The 15,499-nt window shown below is 40.2% G+C and overlaps 1 protein-coding gene across 3 annotated transcripts in view; it reads left to right on the forward strand.

Moving 5' to 3' along the window:
* ATP2A2 (ATPase sarcoplasmic/endoplasmic reticulum Ca2+ transporting 2) overlaps positions 1-15,499 on the forward strand; it is a 45,564-nt gene that overhangs the window by 1,885 nt on the left and 28,180 nt on the right. For all 3 annotated transcript variants that reach the window (XR_004360104.1, XM_032705416.1, XM_032705417.1), the window contains exons 3-5: positions 78-160; positions 6,934-7,038; positions 10,553-10,691. Coding sequence is in view for 2 of the 3 variants with exons in the window: in XM_032705416.1 (XP_032561307.1) it covers positions 78-160; positions 6,934-7,038; positions 10,553-10,691 (327 nt within the window). In the remaining variant the exon portion in view is untranslated. The remainder of the gene's footprint in view (positions 1-77; positions 161-6,933; positions 7,039-10,552; positions 10,692-15,499) is intronic.

Raw genomic sequence — 15,499 nt, forward strand, 5'->3', positions numbered from 1 at the left:
GAAATCTCCTAATTCTTATTGATAATTCATCGTTTTTTATAAGGTGCATGACTAAAGGACTTTGTTATGTATTGCAGGAAAAACCTTACTCGAGCTTGTGATTGAGCAATTTGAAGACTTACTAGTTAGAATTTTGTTGCTGGCTGCTTGCATATCTTTTGTAAGTATGAGTTATTCTTTTTAATTTCATAGGCTTCTGTATCTCAGAATGACGTGTTCCAGTGTATACAGAGAAAATGATTCTTTCTCAAAAGGTAGAATTATGAGATGCAAAGTAAATTGCTGTCTCTTACATTTGTTCTTTGCGATGGGGTTTCTGTAGGAAACAACATTTCAGGAGAGTCTTTCATTGCATGAGTCATAAGCACATAACTACATTAGACAGGTATGTTAAAAAGTGCTTTTCATTCAACTCAGTTTGGTTATTTGAGGTGGGATTTCCCAATGCTTTTGTTGGCTTTGAAAACTAACCTTGAGTAAGTGTTTAACTGGACATTCTTCTTGGCTTTGGGTTAATCGTTATCAGGCTCAATGTATAATCATTGGAAGACATTTTTGGATGCAATGCAGACTGTAAATAGAACCTCCATGGCGAATATTCCAGTTGCCTTCCCTTCCTGATAATAGCAAGGTGACAGTTGTTGCTTTTGACAGTGACAAGAATGATGACGGCTGTGATGGCACCAGAGTTGACCAAATTTGGTAACTGACCTTTGGATAGTCAAGTCATTAAATGGACATCTTCCTTTGCATACAGGATTAAAAGGACAAGAACATTTTTTAACTTTTTTTTTTTTTTTTTTTAAATCGGTCTTTCTGCATTATGTGTAATGGGCATGTGCTCGCTGGAAAACTGAGCCAAGGCGAAGTATAGGAAGAAAGTGAAGTCTGTATGTCTTGGGGGAGCTGGACAACAGAAACAGAAGTGTTCAGAATATTAAATTGTTTGGGTAGGAGTAAAAGTTTACAGTAGACTTTGCCCTGGAGTTGTAATTAACTACTTTAAAAAAAAAAAAAATGCTGCAGCTCTTGGGGGGAGGGGAAATTTGTGGTGACTCTTTAGCTGAGGGCAAACTAATTAGGATGGGCAGAGGAGAATATGCTCTGAGGCAGTTGTGTTTGATGGGGGAAGGTTGCCCTGGTGTGGTGCTGCAGTCTGTGCTGTGCTGGTGACCCGCTCTCCCCACAGAGACACTTCTCAAAGGGCTCTGGTTTTGGTCTGCAATACACCAGTACCAGCTGAGCAATGACTGGTGACATCAGTCTTGACCATGGAGACAGATGTGCTTTACTCACTGTTCTGTTTCCTGCAGAGGAAATCAGGCTGGTTATAGAAAATTGAATAAACGGTCATTCAAAAGCTTTTTTCCCCCCTCCTCTTTGCCCTTTTCCACTCCCAGAGGGTGAGAAGGGGATGTATTTTTGTTCCTGAAAAGTCAGCAGTGTTGCTGTCATCTCATGAGGCAAATGACACCGTAAAAGTTTGTCAGCCTTTCGTGCCAAGGTACATTATTTGTTTTTATTTTAAGCAAGTAAGTGAAAAATCAAATTCACCAAACTCTAAGCTTTTATTGGTGAATCTGAGTAAGTATGAGACCAGGCTGACAGAGGTCATAGAACATACACTGCTGAATCCTCTTGGAAAACTTGATTAGTAGCTGAATTCAGTTGCTTTTTTCAGTATGGTTAATTTTCCTGTCTAATTAAGAGGAGTCTGTAGTCTGATGGAGTGTGGGATAGATCTGGGTTCTCTGCTTCTGTGCAGCTGACATGGTATATGACCTTGGGCTACTGCTCTGCTTTTCCTGTCTCCTGTTTTAGTTATGGATTCACACTAAATTGATGTCAGTAGTAAAGATTTTCTCTGTTTGATGAAATGTAGAAAAATCTCTAGATGTATTATAATTTTGGGACTTCAAAAGCACTTTGCCTTTGCGTTTGTTTCTGGCTTTTTCCTTACTCAGAAGGTGATTATCTGTCTTTTTTGGGTTTTAACACTTCTTGATGAAACCTTTTTTTTTTTTTTTTTTTGAGACTTTTGCAGTAGCTGTAAAGAACTGTTGGGTATGTTGATATAAAGATTGTATTGCTGCAAAAATAGAAGTAATTACATCACTTAGGTTCTGGTGTCCTTTGCCAGCTGTACATTGTCAATTTAAGAAAATGTTGAAGATTCAGGTATGAGAGAGAGGATCTTAAAGTCACTGTTTTGTGTTGTGGGAGTTTTTATGGTGATGGTGTTGCAGTCATAAATCATATTAGTTTATTGCTATTAGAACTGGCTGCACAGAAGCAGCCATCTGTAACAGGGATCTGCATTAGGTTTTTGTGCAGAAACATCCCCTCTTCTCTCCAGTATAAACTCCTGTGTTCAGAGCTTTTGTGCCTCTGCTCCCACTCTGCCTGTCGGGGACGTGTCAGTGAAACGACTCCGAGCAGCAGCTGGGGCTGTGTCACCCCGGCTGATGGTTGGGGGCAGATGCTGCTGTCTGGGGGCTGTAGGTACCACGTCCCACATTCCAGGTCAGAACTGCTGTTACAGATGTGCTGGTCAGTGCAAGCCTTAAATCTGACCTTTGAAGAGAAACAATATAAATAATTTCTGATGGTGAGTGAATCCATCTGTGAATAGACTTGTCTTGGTCTTCTGTTGAATCTGTGAAGCCTCTGGAGAAATCAACCCGTGGAGTGTCTCAGCAGCTCATGGCTTTTCATTCTTGATACTCTTGTAGCATGTACTCTGATCTTCAGTATTTACTTAAAAGAACAGCTTTCTTTGCTGTATAAACGATTTTGACAGGTTGCAAGATGTTAACTGCATCCGATGTGGGATAGTTCCGTGGTGTGGATGCTTTAGGCAGTGGTGTGTGCTGAGCTGTGCAATCTTAGCTTTGCATCACACTGTGATTTCCTTCTACGAGATATGACACAGGCTATAAATTCTACCAAAACCTGAAGTATTTTACAGCATCCTAAGAGCATTCCCCTCCCCTCAATTATTCCTTTGATTCCTAAACTGACTTAGAATTGAATGTTCTGGGAATAGTGGATATCTGTGTTCAGATTAAAACAATATATTGTTGAAACAGTCTGGAGATTTTTCAACCTGTGAATTGGAATGACTATAACCCAATTTGTGTTAAAAGGTGAGCAAAGGTTCTCCTGGAGGAAGTCTGATATGTGTCAATAACAATGTTTCAAGCTTTGCCCTGAAATCACCCCAAAAGCTACCTGTTAAGGTCAGCAGCAGTGAGTATGTGACACAAGATAAGGGTTCCTGTAGAACATTACACTGATATGCTTTTAGCTAAACTTAGATTGCTCAGTAGCACAAGGGTAGTGGTGATAAAAAATGGGAGAAGTCAATGTGATTTCATTTTATATTGTAGAAATCAAACTGTGGGTGCTAGGTATCTTCCCCCCCTTATTGCTATGATAAACACAAAAATACGTTTATTTTCAGAAGTATGGAGTAACGTATCTGATGGGTACTCACAATCTGCTAACCCAACAAAATTCTTAATTTTGTATTTACATGTGTGGTTAAGATGTCTTGGTTTGTGTTTGGGGTTTGCCCCCCTCTCTCTCCTTGTGTGGCAAACAAAAATCTCTACTGAATAATGGAATTAATACTGGGAGGTTTTTCTTTAGTAATTTCTGGCATTCAGCATAACTGACATGGACCAAGTATCAGGACTCCTAAAATAGTTCACATCAGCTTAATTTTAAGGTGTTTTGTGTTGAAAAGATAAATCACTAAAAGAGGGTTTTCTGAGTAGTAGTTGATACTCTGTCCAAAATACACTAAAACTTTAATTCATGGTATCCTGTGAGAAGAAAGCTCTCTTAAAAGCAATCTGTACATCTTACATGGCCTGCTTTAATTAATCCAGGGCTTTTTGTTAGGATGAGGTCTTACTCCCCCAGCTTGATTCTAAGTTTCCATTGTCAAAATGAAAACCAAACAGAAATCCCTGCGAGGTTGCTGACAGCCAAGTGTTTGCTTTTCCTCAGTTGGTGGTGAGTGGGTACAGCCTGCTGGGCAACACAATCCTGCCTCCAAACTTCCACTCTTCAGTTCTGTGTTTGTTACCTAATGATACCTGAGGTGTCTTGTCTCCATAACTTACCTGACAACACAGGGATACTTCACTCGAAGTGGAGAAAGCTGTGAGGACACTTGTGTTGCTGTAGCTGTTTTCAGCAGTGGTCACCCCACTGCTGGCTGACTTTGGCATTGTACCTCTGCCCCTTTTCACAAATAACCCTGAAAACTAAGTGCTGTTTGCCTGTCATTGTGTATCTTTTGCCTTAGTGTCCTGCAGGTCCACCCCATTAGGCTTTGTTTAAAATAGACTCTGCAAGCTCTGGCAGCCCTAAAGCAAATATGCTGAATGAAAGTTGTCCTTTAAGCTGCTTATGTTGGCTGTTGATATGGGACTCTTATGTCTTGCTATTATTTCCCTTATGTTTTTAGACTTGAATTTCTCTTGAGCAATTATTTTATTTTTCCTACTCTTTCTTGAGTACATGATGATTTTACTTATTGACAGTACTGCCTGAACAGTGCATTGGAGATCAATGACCTGGAAATTAAGCTGTTCTACATGTGAGTCTTAAAGTGATTAGGGCTGAAATATGGTGGGGCCCTTCTGAGCAGAAGTTAAAAAAAAAAAATAAGATCTCTCATTGTAGACCTCTCCAGGGTCTTAAAAAGTGTGCTAGTGGAAACTTTTTGACAAGGACTCAATGACTTGGACAAGAATTGTCTAATCTTTACCAGGCTTCAAAATATGGGTTGTTGTTACTAAAAATGCTGAGCTAAATAGTTGTATTGCTTGTTCTGCTTCCTCTTTGTTTTTACTGTGGGTTGTTTTTTATTTTACTTTAGGCTGCTATCAAATGATAAACCTGATCTGTTAAGCAGTGTGTGCTGTGTATCACAAGTATCCTAAATGGAGTGTTAATATAGCTGTGGTCTGCTATAACAAAACCAGGAACTTGCAATGTATTCGGTTATTTTGATGTCTCTATTTACTGAAACATTCTAGAACTAGAGGTTGGATTGTTCCACTGTTAGTGATTGTGTGGAAAATTCTGGGGGGAGAAATTTGTGTTGCTGGCTTCCAGGATTAATTAGATACTTCATTTTAATCTTGTCACAGATCGATAATTTTGCCAGAAAAACAACCATCAGATTCTGTACCCTCAGGATCTCTAATTTGAGTTCATCTCCTCTTTTTTGAAATAATGGCTTACTGAAAGTAAAGATCCCTTGAAAACTTAATTTTGGCTCTCCTTGACATACTTGGATCTTGCTGTCCTTGTAGCTACTTTCCTTACCTCAGGAAGTTGTGGCCTTTCTCAGTGTTACTTTACAGCACACGTGATCTTCAGTCAGGAAAGATTCTGGTTTAGCATCGTGTAAAGCAGATGTTTTATTCCAGTTAACCTTGTAGGTGCCTGCTCAGATGAGAACATCACAAAATAATTGAATTTACTTGCTTTATTGGAAGCAAAATAGGGGCTCTGCAGAATTCCAATAAAGAAAGGGAGGGGAAAAATAGATACTAAGCAGCTTTTCTGATGGCAGAGTGTGACCTTGTAGACACTGAGAAGTCTGGAAATGTACCATTAACTTCTCCTGTAGCTCAAATGGCAGAAGGTGTTAGAGGGGATTGGATATCCAGGGGTGTGGGAGAAGGGAAGAAACATCCAAAATGTGGAGAACATAAGAGATCCTCACTAAAGCCCTTCTCCAGAGGAATTACACAGCTCCTCGAAACGTCGTGTTGCCAGTTGGAATGTCTCAGCCTCCTTAATCGCAGCCTGGGTCTTACAAATTTACCCTTTTGTAATAAAAATTAGTTGTAGCACTGGATTTGCCTGACAGTCTGTTTTCTGCTGGAGACTTTCATGCTGCTGCTCCTTCCTTTCCCCATCCTGGAGTGTGTCTCAGTTGAGCAATAGCTCGGAGCAGCATGTTGGGGGAATTATGGCGCTGCTTTAGTAACAGTTTGCTCTCTGCAGCCCTCGGTGATTCACTGTGCTGTTGCCTGACTACCAGCCCTAATTATCTCAACACGTTGTTCCTATTTACTGTCACTTTCCAGGCTTCCTGTTGCTCAACATGTTGATGAAAAAGCCCTTCCTCTCTGGTCATGTTGGCTTGACTCTTCCTCAGGAGCTGCAGAGCTCTGCAGAGGCCCTGACACAGTCAAGTCAAGTGAATGACAGAAGCCTAAAACTAGAGTGCACTTGTAAAGCAAATGAATGAAAACAGAATTTATGTGGAGCCTTTTATGCAAGTCCTCAAGTCGATTCACTTTTAAAAATTGAGTTTTATCAGCTACTCAGCTTAGAATTCAGCTTCAGAGAATTCACTTAGATGCTTCAGTAAGACACTACTTGTATTTAAATAAGTAGATGCTTATTTTTCATGTCTACTCAACAAAAACTTGTGAAACTGTATTAATTTTTTTTGTCTAAGTTGCTAGTAAAGGGGCAATTAAACTTGGCTAAAATTCAGATTCAGGCAAGGTTTGTGTTTTAAGTAGTCAAACTAATCTGTCTGCATTCTGTTTTATACAGTAAGGGATTTTTTCTTTTCTCATGGTCGTAACTGTTGTCACAACTTCTGCTTTCATTTCTAAAGCAACAGTAGCAATTGTTTCCCAAGTAAATAGTTTACTCCTTTAAAAGAAGAGTGGCCTTTAAAATGAACTTTGTACTACTTTAGTAGAGATTCTTTTTCTTTTCCATTGCATATTGCCAACTCATTCATTAATTACAAAACTACAACTTGGTAGGTTGAAACTTCTAAGATTGCTTAAGTCTGAGCAGTTGAATCTCTCAGGCTGAAACTTCACAGGGGTAAAGTTTGCAAGGTGTCTGTGTAAATCAGTAATTTAAATCATTGTGTTCCTCTTACAGGTCCTGGCCTGGTTTGAAGAAGGTGAAGAAACAATCACAGCATTTGTAGAGCCTTTTGTAATCTTACTTATTTTAGTAGCCAATGCCATTGTGGGAGTGTGGCAGGTATGCAGAGATTTTTACAACATCAAATCACAAATGTTTTGGGGTTTTATGGTTTGAGAGGAAGCAATGCACACTGTAGTGTTGGGTGCTTCATACAAAGCAAAGTAGGATGTGTTACTAACTTTAGATTCCTGAGAGTCAGCAAACCATAAAGCTTCTCGACACAAAGTGTTGACTTAAAGGTAAAATGAAAGCTTCAGAAGTGTTGCCAAAAAGGCAAAGTGCCCATCAGTGTGTTTGGCCACACACTGGTGAGCACATGAACTAGACAGGCCAGAATGAAGGCCTGAATTCAGGAAACAAATCAGATCTTGCAGAGCTGAGAACAATTGGATCGGCTCATTTGGGTTTTTTTCCCAACTAAGGAACAAAGGATGCACTTTTAATCTCGTTTCTTGTCTGTTTTCTCTTGAGACAACTGCTGTGTTTTAGTACATTATTAATGCACTATTAATTCTCCCAGTTCAATTACTATGGTACCTATTAAATGTACGTCCAAAGACTGCATGTCTGTCAAAAGGCAGAAGTTTCTTCTGAAAACATCTAAATACCATGAAATTTTTCCTACATTATCAACTGTGAGATGACTTAGATGGCTTTTTATAAATCATGCAGACAGTAATAACAGTAACTGTTCTTGAGATGGCAATAACACTTCTTGAGATGCCAAAGTAAAGTGGTTCATATCATTTTAGCTTAATAATTTGATCACTTCAGACAAGGCATGTTTTATTAGAATTGTTTTTCTGCAGATCAAAAATACTCAAGGATTTTTAGGGTCATTCAAGTTATTTGTACAGTTGGTTGTTTTGGGGTTTTGTTGGGGTTTTTTGTTGTTTTTTTTTTTTAAGGGGTGGTGCTAATGTGACATAATTACTGGCTATCTTAGTACACTGGGTTTCATGCTTTAGAAAAAAAGGCAAACTTTCCAAAATAACAACAAAAATTAAGGGGAGAAGTCCTGTTAATGGTTAAAACATGTTAGAGAGAACCCTGCATGCTGGAAGAAGTGCTCTGCTTTGTGCTGGCCCAAGTGAGTTGGCCGAAGACTATTCCGCAAAAAATCAGTTTTTAGCGGTTCCCAGCTTGCTGCACAACTGCTGGAACTGGTGTGAAGGGAAGAGGTCGTGTTGATCCAGGGGTGACAGCATTGCCCCCTTAAGTGTCATTTTATATTCAAGTCTTCATAAAGTAGTTGTGCAAGAGTTAATGTTTAACTTGAAACTCTGAGCTACAACTCTGCAGCTGCTGATTTTAAGTATGAAATGGAAGGTAAAGCTCTCTGTACAGCTTGGGGATTTTCTTGTGTAGTTGTATGCCCTGTTGTAGGAAATAATCAATTTTTTCAGACAAGATAGTGTGCCAAGAATACCTCTCTATATATTTCTACGTGCAGTGAAATGTATTGTGAAACGAGTTGCTGCACAGATTAAATGACTCATTCCCTTGTTTTAATGGGCATGGAAAATCAGTCGCAGTGCACAGTCTCCACCCATAAACGTATGTGTTCCTACAGGTACTGGATGTGAGCAACTGAGTCATTGCCCTCAACCTTTCCTCTCACGTGCACTTTCCCCAGGGAGCCATCTGTGAGTGCTTCAGTGCCTGGCAGGATGGTCTGACTGCCACAACTCCAGGCAAACTGGGAGCAGAGAGATTGAGTGTAGCACACTGAGCTGGCTGAACCAGCTGAATCATAGGGTCCTTGAAGCTGGAAAAGATCTTTTGGATCATCAAGTCCAACCGTTAGCCCAGTGCTGCCAAGGTCACCACTGAACCGTGTCCCCAGGGGCCACATGTGTGTCTCTTGAATACCTGCAGATATGGTGACTCAGCCCCTTCCCTGAGCAGCCTTTTCTGATGCTTGACAACCTGTTTGGTGAAGAAATTGTTCCCAGTAGCCAATCTAAGCCTCCCCTGGTGCAATTTGAGGACGTTTTCTCTTGTCCAGTCACTTGTTCTAGGGAGGGACAAGGTCTCCCTGAGCTTCCTTTTCTCCAGGCTGAGCCCTCTCAGCTGCTCCTGGTGCTCCAGACCATTTCCCAGTTCCATTGCCTTCTCTGGACACGCTCCAGCCCCTCCATGTCTTTCTTCTTGTGAGGGGTCCAAAACTGACCCCAGGACTGGGGGAGTCTCAGCAGTACCCAGCACAGGGGGATGGTCCCTGCCCTGGTCCTGCTGGCCACACTATTACAGGCCAGGATGCCCTTGGCCTTCTTGGCCACCTGGGTCATGTTGAATTGTTTTTTATTTCTCCTTTTTGAAGGAAGACTTGTTTTGAAGTAACCTTCCATTTGTGAGACTTTATTTTGCACTTTAAGGTTTTGTCTGATGTTGGCTCCTAATTGATTCACAGAAAAGCAGTATCAGCATTATTTTGTTGAGGAGCAGAATTAATTTACCTGGTGGAATATGAGACTGGTATTAATTACAGCTTTATGGGTCTGTGCTGGTATCTGCACTGCCTGGCCCTGACCTGTGCCATGTAAATTCTAGTTCCTCCAGGTAGTTTTGTTAATGCTCATTTTCAGCTGCATTGTTACGTGGAAGTACCAAGTCCTTCAACCCTTGAATTTCTGATGATTTTGTTTCTGCTTTGACATGCAGGAGGACTTTTTTATTATCTGGAAAAGCTGATGTATATTTGAAGGGCAGACAGTGTAAAAACTATGTGCACTCTACCATTATCTATAATTATCAGGCCTAAGTGACGTTTGGACTTGTCAATAGGGAAATGGAAAATAAGTTCCTTCTCCAAGAGCTGGAGAAGGAGCACTGATAAGCTGCTGGTTCTTATGTTCTCCTTTATCCAGGTAACATCACAATGTTGATCCCAATCTGTGGTAGTGCTTAGTGAGAGAACTGCAGTTGAGCCAGGAAAGCCTTTATGTTAGTGAAAATAAAAAAGGTTGTCATATGTGGAGATTCATCCAATTTTGTAAATTAAGAGATTCTGGGGAAGTTTCTAGTCTGTCTGCTTTAATTTCACTTCAGAGTCACTTGATTTGCTGAAATAAAGTTGATTTTATGTTGTTTGAGGTTTGTCTTAACTTGATCCTTGATTTCTGCCAGTAAGTGAAATTCAGTAATGCTTGTCTACTCCAGTCTGAGTCTAAGCTGCTCCAACTGGTAAGGAACAGCCAAGACTTCTATCCATGAGTCTTAATTCTGTTTAGGGTTTTTTATGTCAAAAAGCATGTTACATGTGGATGTAACATAGAACTGTTTGTGTGGCCTCCCTTCAACAACACGGGATATTTTTGATGGAAAATGCTGCAAGGCTTAAATAAACAATTTCTAGGTTCTAAATGCCCACAAACACCTGAATTAGGCTGTAAAGATTTCCAGTCAGCAACCTCACAAGGGGAGGGGGGGGTCACAAATGTTGTGTGTGAAAGAATGTAGCTGAACTGAGTTGGTAGTATTCATATGATAATGGTTTTGAAAAATCAGATCTGACCTACTTATTTTTCCTTGAGGGCTTTTGAAATGACACATTTTTGCTGTCTTTTAGGAAAGAAATGCTGAAAATGCTATTGAAGCTCTTAAAGAGTATGAACCAGAAATGGGCAAAGTGTATCGACAAGACCGAAAAAGTGTCCAGAGGATTAAAGCCAGAGACATTGTCCCAGGGGATATTGTGGAAGTGGCAGGTAAGACCCATTTATGTAGCACATACATGTGTCAGAATATTAATGTAAAATTCTTGTGGGGGCTTTGTCTTAATGATTCGAGGCCCTGGGGGGAGTTTTCAGAGGCTCCTAAGTATATACTTCACTTATGAACAATCTTGTTTCTGTTCGTCTGTAATTACCTTAAATGTGCATTTGCACTGAGGGGATTGTTTTTCAAATTGCCATTTAGTTTAATTGGTAGGTCTAAAAGCAAAGCATCTTAATTGGAGTGCTGGTTTTAACACTTGTCACAACTTTAAAATGTTGTTTTCTAATGTCTGGTTTCAGTGTGTCCTACAATTCCTCTGGTTTTCTATCACAGAATACCTTCTTCGTTGTTTTTAAATGTGTTTCCTTGGGTTTGGGAGTGCTGAGATTTTTTTTTTAGTCATGCTCTGAGGTTTCATTTGAATGTGTTTTCCCAACTCTTACACTTGCAGTAGCAGAGCCTTTGAACTTCCCTTCACAAATGTCTTCTGTCCTCTCAGCTCGTGTTACTGGCATGTGACATTGCTGTTTTCTCATCTTTCTTCATTCTTTATTGCTTCTTTTGCCTATTGCTGTGTAGGAAATCTCAAACAGATAAACTATTTAGAGTAGAGCTTCCTATTTCTCCTGTGTAAGCATTTGAAGGGACGATCTTAAGACTGGACTTTTGCCTTGAGCTTTCTAATATCCTAGATTCACTCTAAAAGGTGTATCTTTATTTGGAAGGAGTGCAAAAATATAAGTGTCATAGACTTTTATCTAAAACTGTCATTTTGGTGATAATACCATAGCAATAATTCTTTCTCTAGACTGGTCTTATTGATGGCTTAAGTGTTTCCTATTCCTTCCCAGCTAAATGTAGGTGGTTCTTGCTAAGTGTCAGGAGTGATTGCACCCTCATATTTTGTAGGTCATTATCAACTGTTAACTGAGTGATTGTTCCTTTGGGAACAATTCAGGGTGTACATCAGATGTGCTTTTCACAAGTGTCACTTTGATTTTCGAGGTGGTAGCTGTCTCAAGAGGAGATAAATATATACCCTTAAACTTGCCTATCCTCCTGTTTTAATTAGCAGGCAGGGAGAGTGTGCACTCAAAATGAAGTTGGTGTTGGCTGCCAGCCCAGCTTTCATTCCTTGAGAAACTTTAGCACTCTCTGAGCCCTGTCTCGAGCCTCCGTTTTGTGCACAGGATGATTCAGCTCCAAGTACAAATCCAGAGTGCTGATAGCGGAAATTAGGGGGGAATTGTGATCCCTTGTCACTCGCTGTGCTCTTTGACTCGCTGTTCCTGCTCTGCACAGTCAAAGCTGTGAGCTCTGCAAGGAGCTTTGGTTTCAGGCTGACGTTTGCCGTGTCCTTTGGAGGCAAACAGAGCTGTATAAATTACAGATCCTGCAGGAGATGTCTACTCCAAATCCTTATCCTGTTTCTAAACGTCACTGATGGAACGGGAGTTTTGGAAGGAGTCAATATCATCGGAATACATTTGGGGGTTTTGGTGTTTTAAAGAAGTATTGGTAGAATTGCAAGTCGATAACTGTGCATTTTGCACTGGTTTGGGGGATCTCACTGAGGAGAAATGCTGGATTTTGCTGCTCTGCCGGGTGTCAAGAGCACAGAACACTTTCTCCTTGATTCTTTGCTATTTCAGAAGAGGTACAGATTGCATTTTCATCTTACAAATTTAGCTCTGCCTTTGTTCTGTATGTGAACACCTGGGGGATGTGTGGGCTTTTACTTACCTGCTCTATATTGTCAGTATCCATAAAATCAATTACTGTCTATAAAAGGTCTGTGTCTGAAGGAGGGAAATGATTTGGGAATAAACCCCTGACTAGAATGCCTATAGCACCAGGCTGTCTTTAACAAACACAGTATCCTTTTTTCATAGGGTTACTATTGCATTATTTTAAAATCAGCTTGTAAAACAATGTCTGATAGTCCAACATGTATAGAACTAATTTATTTTTTCTTAAGGAAGGGACAGGTTCATGTAGAGAAACAAAAATTATCCAAGCTTTATAACCGTCCTTTAAGATGGGTGGTCTGGCTTGTTGATGGACTGAAGAATCTTTTGTGGGTAAAATCCTTACTTTAACTGGTGGATCAAACAATCCCAAGCTGGTCTGAAGTACTCATGATATTTTTCTTATAATGGCAAATACACTTAAATTACCTTCACTTGAAGCTGCAGTTGATTGTAAGTCATATGGATGTTCAGTAGAGAAATAGGTGTTTCAGTGTGGTACAGATTGTGATACTGAAATAATAAATTCTGGTAGCTGGACAGTGATGAAGTTTTAATTGTAATCAAACTCAGAAAAGCTCCTGAGCAAGTAGAGAAGAGCAACACGTGGTGTAGCAGTGTTGGTGTCAGGACCTGGAGGTGAGGGAGACTCTGTGCAGGCCTGTGCCTCAAGAGCAGGAGGACTCTGATGGCCTTTGACACGGTGTTTGCAAAAAGATGACCATGTAGGGAAGTGACAGAGCACTCCATGCTGGGATACATATCTGGCTATGGAATTCTAGGCAAAGTGCCAATGACATTTGTGTGTCCAGGCAAATATCTTTCAACCAAGTGGCATAAACAGCCAGGTGATAGCTTTCTCACCTGTGCTGATAACTAATTTTGAACAAATTTATTCAGGTCTTCCACTACAATATAGTTGTATTTAATGCTGTAACAGCTTTGGTAACTTGAAGTAGCTGTGGATGGGTCTGACACAGAGATGACTCTGTTACAGGAATTGTTAGATTGATATTGCAGTTTGGGGGATGTGGGGGAATATATTTCCCTCTTTACATTGCAGGAGTTCCCTGAGAATAAGTAGCATTGAACCATTTCTGAAACTACTTGGTATTTTTGGTAGTTTTGAACCCATTACAGATAACCTGTGTGGCTTAGTGTAACTCAAAGACAGTGCAATAATGGTTTATATTATCACTTTTTATTCTGGCTCCTGAGGCTGTTTGTGGGGTTTGACTGTTCATTATATAGACTATCCATCTGCCTCATGGCCTTCTGAATTAAAGCTTCTGGAACAGATGCTGGTTTATTTGACTCGAAGTAATAGGGGGAAACTGCAGGTTTGCATTGACACCTTGCAGTAAATGTGGAGTAACCTGAATTAAACTGTCCCTCGGGTGATAAATAACCTTCTGCCTGAGGTGTCTCTTGGGATCAGTGTGACAGGGCAGAGTGTGGATGAGCAATTACCCTTCCTTGTGTCTGGTAGCCAACAAATTCCACTTTCTGCAGGTGTAGCAGACACTGTAGTTTGTTTGCTCAGAGACTGTGCAGACATGAATTTCTCGACTACTCGTTGTTAGGAAGACTTTCTTCCACGTCTGCCTAAGCAGAGGTGGTGGAAGAGACCCAGTACAATGCACAGGAACTCTCTGGGATGCAGTTGGGGTCACAGCTTTGGGACCCCAACTTAAATTTGCTCGCAGAGCTGTGGTGGGCACAGCTCTCAGAGCTGTAGTGGGTGAGGGTTTCTGAGCTGCAGTTTGTTTCTCAGAATTGATGAACTGAAAACCATCCAGATGCTGTCCTCACATGTTGCCTGTCTTCAAATGGATTATCATGCTGCTATAAAAGTTGGACTTAATTGGAGGGTGCACTCTAAACTTGTAACCAGGGCTATCTTAACAGATTAGATATACTTTGGTTTAGTTGAGGTTTTGTTTGCTGGGTTAAAGTAACATTTCAAAGAGAAACTTAAACCAGCATGGCCTTAGTTCTTAGAAGTTTTTTATGAAGTTCAGCCAGGCAAATTGGTGTAAATCACTTCTTTTTTTTTTTTTTTTTATAGAAGCACATTTGGGAACAGAAGTGAGCTTTGTTCACTTCTGTTGCATTTTCCTGTCTAAAAGTTTCTGGTTTGGATACAGTGTATCTGCATTTCGATAATTTAATAAATGAAAGTTCATTAGTTGCAGTCAGTAAGTGACCAAAGCCCAGTCACAGTAGTTCCTCTTTTCCCTGAATTGGGAAGAGGAATTGAATGATTTCTTGTCATCTGTTACTGTATCTGTAAGTACTCAGCAGCTTAAAAATATACACAGAGTTCCCAGAAGCTGTTGCTTATTAAATTATTGTATATTCCACAAGACTTAGTTTTATACCTGGCATAGAGTAGGCAAGAATTACTTTCTGAGGTTTTTTATTTCAATTGCAGAGCACTTTAAGACTCTTGATAAAGTACTTGGGTGCTTTATAATGAATGAAAGATAAATTTTGGGGTGAAGAAGGTCAGGAAGGAAGATTTTTGAGGTGAATTATGTCAAATTCCCAGGATTATGAAGAGCTGCAGGTTCTCCCTGGTAATACAGGCAACAAACACTGTTGCCGATCTTCCTCCAAAACATCTGGGTCCTTGTGCCTGTGTTAATTTTCCAGTAATTAGAATTGATTTTCAGACTCTGTGCTAGAGATGCAGGTTTACTTTTTCTGGGAAATTATTGAGATTGGAAAAAATAATAGAAAGGATGGAGTAAGAACAGAGACCTGCTGGAGGCTGTTCTACAGCAAACTGCTGACACCTTCTCTTGATGGGGAAGCAAATGGGCTGCAGAAGTTGTGGGTGTTTCCTTACCTTGTCAGGTTTGGGTTTTAAAGCTCATATTTTGGTTTTTTTCACAAGGTTTTGCTTTTGAACCAGAAGAGAGAGGAAAGTACATCAGTGGTTAATAAATACAGGTACAAGCAGTGCATAAATCTCTGCTTCAGTGAACATTTTGGCCAACACATCAGAGGCAGCTCTGAGATAACCAGGAACAGTCCAAACTCCATTC

The sequence above is a fragment of the Chiroxiphia lanceolata genome, chromosome 18 (genome assembly GCF_009829145.1).
Source record: "Chiroxiphia lanceolata isolate bChiLan1 chromosome 18, bChiLan1.pri, whole genome shotgun sequence".
Taxonomy (NCBI): Eukaryota; Metazoa; Chordata; class Aves; order Passeriformes; family Pipridae; genus Chiroxiphia; species Chiroxiphia lanceolata.